At 41.0% G+C, this 10,083-nt stretch overlaps 1 protein-coding gene across 1 annotated transcript; it reads left to right on the forward strand.

The window, feature by feature from the left end:
• The first annotated feature begins 3,159 nt into the window (after positions 1-3,159).
• On the forward strand, positions 3,160-6,779 carry LOC119484959 (ladderlectin-like). Its single transcript, XM_037764152.1, has 5 exons — positions 3,160-3,223; positions 5,702-5,793; positions 5,886-6,011; positions 6,396-6,495; positions 6,626-6,779. The coding sequence occupies exons 1-5, from the start codon at positions 3,160-3,162 to the stop codon at positions 6,697-6,699; spliced, it is 456 nt and encodes a 151-aa protein (XP_037620080.1). The 3' UTR covers positions 6,700-6,779.
• The last annotated feature ends 3,304 nt before the right edge of the window (positions 6,780-10,083 follow it).

Here is a 10,083-nt window from a genome sequence, read left to right on the forward strand (position 1 = left end):
AATTGTGCAGCCCTACCAGACATTAGACATTGCACCGTTAAATAAAAGTACAGAAGTATGAGCAGAAAAAAAAATGTACTTTGTAAACTACTAAGTTAAAGTAGTCAGTATGCAGGAGGAATGGCCTCTGTCACATCTGAAGGATCATAGTGGAATAAAGGAAGTCTTAAATCTGTTTATCGTTCTTGTAAGTCTCTAGTTAATCATCGTACTTTGATCACCGCTTCAATCAAGGAAGCAAGACGCCTACTGAAAAGGAAATAACAAAATGTTTTATTGTCTTGTTTCTCAAGAGTTTGAAGGTAGCTGTAATAGAGCTAACTGGATTCCTAGCTTGCTGTCATTGTTTTATTCCCGTATTTTGGTTGAAATGTACCCACTTTACCATTCTCTAGATGACACAAATTCTCTAATCCATCACCTTTTTCTAAACGGAGCCCCGCCCAGCAGCTCTAATCAGCTGCTGCTGGCTCTGCAGTGATTGTGTGATCTGAACATGTCTTCCAGTAAGGACAGGGAAGTCCAACTATTTTCTGAGTTGTGTTTATGACTCTCTGGAGAGCTCTTCTGTCTGCTGCTGAACAGTTGGCATACCATCTTGTAATATAGTGTCAATACACTCTGTGGAGCAGCGGTAGAGTATGTGCAGCTCACAGGTTGCTTTTCCTAAGTGTCCTAAAATGAATAAAGGTGCTGTTGAGCCTTTTTTTGTTACCAGAGCAGTGGGGTTGATCGTCTATCTGAGGTCATCTGTGATGTGTGTTCCTAGAAACTTAAAGCTGGAAACCCTCTCCACTTCTAATCCTGTGATGTTTAGAGGAGAGGGGTCCTCGCGGTGTCTCCTTAATTCTAGGATGAGTTCTTTGATGTTCAGTGATGGATTGTTTTCCGTGCATCATCCTGCCAGTTTGCAGACTTCACCTCTCATCTCTATTTGAGTTCAGTCCCACCACTGTTGTGTCATCTGTAAATGTAATGATTGTGTTTGAGGGGATGCAGTCGTATGTAGAGAGCGAATTGTATCACAAAACAGATGTCAGTGATGATGTCAGTGTGAATGCCGCTGAATGGAGAGCCACTCAGTGCTAACTTGTAGACCGTTTTGATTTTGATCATGTGTTTTACCTTTTACCTGAAACCAAAATAACATCATAATAATCTGCTCTTTTTGTTTTAATGTTCTACATTTGGCCCATTGCTGTCCATGTAAATGAGGCAAAAATGCTGCAGATCAAATGTAAATGTTTAGGCTTTTCTATATGAGCTGTTTGGCTGAATTTAACAGAACTATAATGTTCGGTAGGAGTCTCGTGTTTCATTTTTCTCTGGGTATGTTTGCCAGTAAGCAAGACAGAATTAAAGTTATACTTGCCCCCAAATCTTCAAGCGCTCACTCTCTGTGAGCTTGAAATGCGTCTTTAACCAGTTTGTAATTCGTGTTTTCTCAGAGAAGATTGTGCTCAGCTCGGGGCGGATGTTTCATCCTTAAAATCGCAAAGGTTTTTAAGGAAGTTTGGTGCAGCGGTTTTGGAAACAAAGGGGGAAAAGAGGAACATATTTCATCAAGTTAAATTCAAAACATTTGTTTTAATAATAAACCAATGATTAACTGCAGTTATCAGATAGATATGGTGGGATAAAAGTAAAACATGCAATATGATGTTGTTTCCTGGTTCAGATTCAGATTTATGATAGGGATTTAAAGGGTGTGGAGTGTTGGGAAAAGCAGGGCAGAGTGCCGACCTCTCTTACTGGAGGAAGAGGAGATAACAGATTATTAGTTTGGAAGAAAAGAGAAAGTAAAAGATTTATTATACTAAAGAACAGGCTTCCAGTAAAACATGTTCATTTTATAGCCATGATGACTGATAGGCTGCCAACTGGACACTAAAACGAACTCCAATCATCATTTCATTGAATCAATCATTGCTCTATGTGTTTTATGGCTGTAAATTATTTGTGTGTTGTGTCTCTCTTCTAGTGCTTTCTAATCCACGATGTTGCCTTTTTCTAAACTGAGATAAACATGCCCTTGACCTACTGCAACTTTGTACTATGATATCATTAACTACAGTATATCTGTCTTCTCATCCGACTCCAGGCAAGACATCAAACAAGAGGATTTCTTTAAGAAAATCCCTTTTTATTCTTGGCATGTTGTTTTTTACAGTGCATTCTGGGAATTTTCGAGGTAGATTATTACCAATTTGGGCATTAGGACGGTCAAGTCTAGAAGGGAGCCCGCAAATTGTGAAATCTGATCTGAGATCTGCAAAAACTTGCAAAAACTCTCACGACTCGCTGCCCGACGACTTATCCTAACCTCAACCTTTCAAGGTCAATGCCTAACCTTAACTATTTGAGAACAATGCAGAACCCTAACTATTCAAGGTCAATGCCTAACCTTAACTATTTGAGATCAATGCAGAACCCTAACTATTCAAGGTCAATGCCTAACCTTAACTATTTGAGATCAATGCAGAACCTTATCTATTCAAGATCAATGCCTAACCCTAACTATTCGAGGTCAATGCCTAACCTTAACTATTTGAGATCAATGCCTAACCTTAACTATTCAAGATCAATGCCTAACCCTAACTATTCGAGGTCAATGACTAACCTTAACTATTTGAGATCAATGCCTAACCTCAACTATTCAAGGTCAATGCCTAACCTTATCTATTCAAGATCAGCAGGAAGTGTTGATTTAAAAATAAATCTTTACTTTTTTTCATCTCCATAACATATTCATGAAATTGTCACCACTTTGTTGACCCATATCGGTTTGATTGATGTTATTTAATCAACTTGGTGGGAAGTGATGGGAAAACACTTGCGTCTTCCTGCAGCACACCTCAATACTGACAAGAGGAGGCAAAGTCCACAAGTTTTACTGTTAACACAAAGAAGGGGATTAGTCAATGTATTTCAGTGTATATATAAAGATCACATAGCCTCATCACTGTCATCACTGAACTGTCTGGTACCTGAAGAACACTGCACATTTGCCTGACTGCTGCTTCTCTCTGTAAGTCATCAACGCTACCGCTTCGGCGTTGCTTCTTTTATGCGTTTGTATCTTTCGCTTACCTTTTCAATGCTTTCACTTTTCAGATCTGTGAGCATCCAGCTGCCTCCAGACGTTCGTTATCTTTCATCATGAAGGTTCTACTGATCCTCTCTGTTATCCTCTGTGGTGCTCTGACCATCAGGGCTGCAACAGGTCAGACACAATATTGATACGCTCAAATACTTGTACCATTTCAATAACACATTTTTGACAATTGTGAAATGTAGATGATATATTGAAAATGTGGGTCATGGGACAAGGGGTGGGATGAGGGTTTGGGACTTGTGTTGCGCATATATTTATGAAACAACAACACGGAGGCTCCATTGTGCGAACCAAGGCAGCAAACTTTATTACTCCTTTCAACCTTGACGTAAAAGCCATATTTATATATACACTGATCAGCCATAACATTATGACAACTGACAGGTGAAGTGAATAACATGGATTATCTCGTTACAATGGCACCTGGCAGTGGGGGGGATATATTAGACAGCAAGTGAACATTTTGAACTTTGAACCTTGTGTTGGAAGCAGAAAAAATGGGCCAGCGTAAGGATGTGAGTGACTTTGACAAGGGCCAAATAGTGATGGCTAGACGACTGGGTCAGAGCATCTCCAGAACTGCAGCTCTTGTGGGATGTTCCCGGTCTGCAGTGGTCAAGACCTACCAAAAGTGGTCCAAAGAAGGAAAACCGGTGAACCGGCGACAGGGTCAGACCCGAGGCTCATTGATGCACGTGGGGAGCGAAGGCTGGCCCGTGTTGTCTGATCCAATAGAAGAGCTACTGGAGCTCAGATTGCTGAAAATGTTAATGCTGGTTCTGATAGAAAGGTGTCAGAACACACCGCCAAAAGCACCTACAATGGGCACGTGAGCATCAGAACTGGACCACGGAGCGATGGAAGAAGGTGGCCCGGTCTGATGAATCATGTTTCTTTTACATCACGCGGATGGCAACGAGTTGGAGGTGTTGACTCGGCCTCCAAATTCTCCAGATCTAAATCCAATCGAGCATCTGTGGGATGTGCTGGACAAACAAGTCCGATCCACGGAGGCCCCACCTTGCAACTTCCAGGACTTAAAGGATCTGCTACTGACGGCTTGGTGCCAGATACCACAGCAGACCTTCAGAGGTCTGGTGGAGTCCATGCCTCGACGGGTCAGGGCTGTTCTAACGGCAAAATGGGGACCTACTCAAAATTAGGCAGGTGGTCATAATGTTATGGCTGATCGGTGTATAGTATAATATTCACAGACCTGTCCAGGGTGTACCCCGCCTTCGCCCCGTGTCAGCTGGAATCAGCTCCAGCCCCCACTGAACTCAGTGGTACTTATTTATTACATAACTGTAAAAAAACTGATCTACATTAACTATCTTTGCCGTTCTTTTCCCTCAGTTGTTCCTGCTGAGGTTGCTGCAGTACAACAGGAAAACAAATCCTCACCAAAATCAGGTTATTGTATTTATTTAACTTCACTTCAGATATTGTTGCTGTAATATGAAGCATCTTGTGTCAACACATTGGGTGTTCCTCATTTTCTTTGTGAATTGTTGCTGAAATTTTCCTTTACAATTAGAGACAATAATATTGATTTGAGCTGAAGGAAAACTTGGTGAATTAGCAAAGGGAACAGTTGTACTGTAATCCTAACCTAATTCTAGGGATATACGGATACCATTATCAGGTAATGGGTCAGACACTGTGCTCATGTTCTCATACTTGTTAAACTACTCCGATACAACCGCACCTGATGCCACTTTATGACAACGTCATGTTAATCGTCATGACTGGTGCCTTACATGCAGAGTTGCCGTGGTTGAAGTGCCTAATAAGCCGCTCAGCTGCAACCATAAGCCAATGCACAAACAGGTTAAATTCATAATTTACCGCCAGCTGCAGTGTATGAGCAAAACAGGCAACTGAGTCCTCAGTTCACCCGAACGTCCAGGAGAGTTAGCAGCCACGATGTAGCGTGCATTGTCGTGGACAGATGCAGCCACTTTTCCCAGTAAGTCTAGTTAGTTTAGCTGCCAGGTTGTCAGCTGTGTGTCTGCCTGGCGTACTCTCTCAGGGTTTCCGCCAGTATTGTAAGCCGCGCTGCTCACGCGGACTGTGTGGCTGCTCTAACTTTTTAACAAGGACGCCGAAATAAAAAACAACAGGTTCTGCAGCCGCCACGCGCTGCTGAGATTCCCTGTGTGGACGAGGCGTTACAAGCTGCACAGTAAACTGAAATGATACAAACTCCCTTAAAATGTTTTACTTTTTATCTTTCTATCCAGCTTTGTCCAAGAGAAAATAATGAGTAATGAATCTCACACAAAGAATACATAACTCACTTAACCTTACAGACCTTATGTTGTTGGGTTGTACAGGGATGGATGCTGACACTGCTGTTGCTGCTGGCGGGGCAGCTGCTTTACCTGAAGGTTAGAAAATCACACTACTCACCTTCACAGCAACATGAGGCAGCTTCTGCTGCTGGAGAGAGAAGACAAAAAGAACTTCAAATCCGTTTCTGTCCTGAGATACTGAATAAATTCCCCAAAAAATAATGAGTTAAAAAAAAACAACAACATAAATTTTGGAATTTGATTTAATTATTGTTTTTCCAAATCGTTCCAGCTCGTTTTGATTTCTGCCTTGATGGTTGGCATAGTTTCCGAGGTAAATGCTACTATTTAAGCAACCATGTTGACACCTGGAGCAACGCAGAGGTAATAACATATTATTCATTAAGACAGAAAAGTTTAGAGCTCTTGCTCAGAATTACAACAGTACAATGTTGTTCCTCTTGTCTCATCCTCAGAGCTATTGTGCTAGCTATGGTGGCAGTCTGGCCTCAGTCCACAACATCTGGGAGTACAACTTCCTCCAGCGTTTGGTCAAGACTGGGGCTCACACTTTAGCCTGGATCGGAGGTTACTACTTCGAGGTTTGTTCAAACATTTAAAAAAGCCTTTATTTTAGAAAACCTAAACTGTAACGTATTTAATGCTTTATTATTGTTTAACTTCATCTTCAAATGAAGAAATTGATTATTAAAGGTTGTGCACGTTGTGTTAACCTTAAATTAAGTTTTCAGCAAGCTTTCAAGGAATTGGGTTTGGTTTAAATGAGTTTTGTAGAATATAATTGATGATTGGCAATTACATTTTGTTTTAGAAAAGTGAAACAATCTTGGTGAAAATATATGCAATGTTTGTTTTGATATTTAGTCAGAAATGTTCAAATCCTACACAAAGGTGCTTTAAACTAAACGTGTACATGTAGAGACACTGAAAAAAACTAAGTGGACTGTAACCGTGATTTCCCCCAGGGCGACTGGAGATGGGAAGATGGCTCAGTGTTTGACTATCACAACTGGGATTCAGCGAGCTCCACTGACCGTTACCAGTGCCTACAGCTCAACTCTCAAGGTAAGAATAGAAAACCCACACAGTCATTTAGACAAGAGACAGGACTATGAGGCCTACTTCTACCATTAAACTTGATTGATGTCATTTTGTTGCCATTGCTGATGATGCTGATGTTAATGGTTTTTTGTAGAGTCCCTGGGCTGGTCCAATCACGGCTGCATCATGCGCTTCCCATTCGTCTGTCAGGTGAAGCCAAACTGCTAGTCGTCACAGTGTGTGCAATGCTACCGCTGACTTCTACAGATGATACTTGATGCTGCTGTTCTTTATAAGACTGCATACACACACTATCTGTAACATTAATTACAGCACAAATGACTCCATGTCAGTCGAGTGGGGTTTTCGTGTTTTTTTGTTGTTGTATTTTTTTCACGACAGCAGTTTGGAATGTAAGGCTGTTATTTTATTGTTTGTATTAATTGCTATTGTATCTGCCTAAAGAGTGTAACAGACTGTATGTATTAAACAATAAACAAAACTTATTTGTGAGCTGCTGTCTTAAATACAAAATACAGGCTTGAATAGAAAATGCTCGTGTCACACCGAGGCAATCAGCTTTATTAGAGTTCAAACCCTGAGATCTATTGAGTTTGTGCCGGTTTGTTATTATTTGGCGTCTTCCGCCGTGGCTTGAAATGCCCTGAGCTGGAATGAGCTAGAAACATGAAACCTTGGTCAAATAACTGGAAATGATGGTGCAGCTGCTTTTGACCCCAATCGGCCACATGGTAGTGGCGCTAAAATTAACACCCAAAAATGCAAATTTGGAAAGGCCATGCCCCTCACACAATGAGTCTGATTGAATTTGGCACAGGTATCTAGTTCAATGTGCTCTACAAAAAAAGCCTCTTGGACCATAGAGGATAACCCAGCACCTTCCAGCCCAGCAGAGAAAGCTCTTACTGTCTCGCTGGCCAGCCCACACCCGTCTTCACTTCAGCTCACTTCTCAAAAACATAGGACATAAATAACATAAATAAATCAGACATTTAGCTACAGCTGACATTAGGAATGTTGTCTCTCATGTGGTGTGTGACAGGAGATCTGTGCTGACAGGAGATATGAGCTGGAGCTTTCTCAGGGACTCTGTCATTTGTTTAGTTACTAACACAAAAAAACACCAAGCTAATGGTACAGCTAATAATTTGACTTACCTCTGTGTCTAGAGTTAACCCAACGTTATCGTATAATCAATACAAATTGATGGCGTTTGACTTGTGTAACATTAGCTGCTTGTTAATCTCCATAATACTGTAATAAAGTTTGTTTGGAAATAGCGGGCCGTGGATAACCCGTTTTACTCGGGTGAGAGGCTGAAAAGATGACCATCAGTCTCGGAGAAGAAAATATAAATTATCTTTATTTCATGAACTACAGTCAAATATCTACCCTAATATCTATATCTAAAAACTAAAACCTATAAACGACCCACTCCCACACACCTTAAGGCAGTTCAGATCGCAGAAATGCCAAAGTGCCCTCCCCATACACCCTTTCTACTCCCCCTACAGCTCGGTCCGCTACACACGGGCTAACATTACATAACATACAGCGAACAGATACAGAACAAACGACGGAGCTGATGAGACAATGGATGAGCACAAAAGCCGAAATCTTGGGCTGGCAGGTGCCACACAACAGTTACCGCTCCCCAGAGTCCCTCAATCAGTGCTCGGCTCTCTCTTTTATCAGTTCCGAGGTGTCCGAAAGAGCCGACTGTACAATACCAACTGCCGTGATGACCTCAGTCTCAGCCAACTCGCTGGTCTGTTTTTTCACTGTCTTTGTTTGTCTTGTTCACGTGGATATATAACGTTTACACTACTGCTACTGTGCATGATTTATAATGCACATATTTATTACCTTTTATAACTTATAACTTTTACTAGTGTTCTTATCTCTTGAGTATTTTTTTTACTCTTATTTATTGTATACACTGTCTTATTTTATGTATTTACTTCTTCTGTTAGAATCTGTGCTGCTGTGCAACTGTAATTTCCCCACAGGGATAAATAAAGTTCTATCCTATCCTAGTTTGGCTCTAACTTGCCTTCTTTTCCTCTGCTGGCTCCTCAAGTTCAGCCTCCACACTTTCATGCCCACATGAAAATCAGAGGTAGCTTTACCTTTTGTTTCTTTTGTTTTGTTTTGACTGTGTTGTGTTGTTATTATACGTAGTCGGGGGGTATATAGCGCTCCGTGTGTCCGTCCTTCCGTCCTGCGTGTCACACTTTCGTTTCCGGAGCAGAACTTGGAAACTAATTAACTTAGGAACTTCAAATTTGGTATGATGGTTGACAGTGTGGTCTAGTTGTGCCTTTTTGGGGTTAGAAGTCCAGGGAGCCCAAATTTTTTGAAATTTTGGCCAAAAACTTTTTTTTTCGACTAGGATGGTAGTCTGATAGTTGCATCGGAGAGCTGTTTTCATGTTTGTCTATGTATACTGTATCTGTCCCTATCTAATAAACCATACCTACATGAATAAGTCATGTGTTGTTCACGGCAGCAATTTTACAGGACAACTTTATGAAAACTAATATCGTACTTGGAGATATATGCACACTTATTAAAGCTATTGGTGCTCTGTTCTGCCATTCTTTAATGCTATTTAATATAATCTTGGATTTCTACAACCCACGATGATGATGATGATTATTTCAACAGCTGCTCCACAGCTGACTGTGAGTGTTGGTAGTCCGGCCCGATCTCATCTGAGCTGAGAGAGTGGAGTGGATGGAGCTGGAAATGATGTAGTTCAAATTTTGAACAACTTCCTGTGTCCACTATGTGACACAAGAGAACACACACACAGAAATGATACGCTATGTTGCTGTATATCGTGTAGATCACACCATGTAAATCGGATGTCACAAAAGGCTGACTTCCTGTTGTCAGTAGGTGGCGCTATAACTATAACTCAATATGGGTGTGTAGATGTCTTCAAGCCTGGACTTTTATCCAGCATGTCAAATTTGGGGCATATTGGACAACGTTAAGTCTAGTTACAACTGCTTCCTGTCATGCAAATTGCCCGTCTCGCCACGGCAATGCTGTTCCACAAAAACCCATAAGCTTCGCAATTTGCCATTGTAAAGGTCTTGAGATACTGTTGACAAAATTTGAGATCGATCTGTTGAATCCTCTAGGAGGAGTTTTGAAAAGAGTTCACAAATGTTTGCAAAGTTTTATAAGTTTTTATGCATCCTAAAGTGCTCAAACGTGTGTTCGTAAAATTTAAATTATCACACAGGCACGTAACAAAAGTGATAACTGTATTGAATAATATCCTGCTCTTCCTTTGTTCAGGTTAACTTAGCAGATAGCTAACATTAGATACTTGAAATAAAGACCCAGGAAACCGGAGTAGAGTGTGGGGCCTATTAGGGCTTCCTTCTCGCTTTCCTATTAAACCATATATGCTTGTATTAAATAAAGTTACGCTTATTCATTTTGTTACTCACGGTTAGATGTCCAGTCAGTAGCTTTCTGTCGATGGATGCATGGATGTCAATGTGCAGCCTACTGTATGTGTGTGTGTGATAAACTACACAAAAACAAAAAAAACAGGATATGCTGCGGCAACCCAAA

The sequence above is a fragment of the Sebastes umbrosus genome, chromosome 3, assembly GCF_015220745.1.
Source record: "Sebastes umbrosus isolate fSebUmb1 chromosome 3, fSebUmb1.pri, whole genome shotgun sequence".
In the NCBI taxonomy this organism is placed as follows: domain Eukaryota; kingdom Metazoa; phylum Chordata; class Actinopteri; order Perciformes; family Sebastidae; genus Sebastes; species Sebastes umbrosus.

Coding starts and splice junctions, on each gene's coding strand:
- LOC119484959 (XM_037764152.1), top strand. CDS start 3,160: ATGAAGGTTCTACTGATCCTCTCTGTTATCCTCTGTGGTGCTCTGACC. Junction 3,224..5,701: donor GACCATCAGGGCTGCAACAG/GTCAGACACAAT, acceptor AAATCGTTCCAG/CTCGTTTTGATTTCTGCCTT. Junction 6,012..6,395: donor TCGGAGGTTACTACTTCGAG/GTTTGTTCAAAC, acceptor GATTTCCCCCAG/GGCGACTGGAGATGGGAAGA.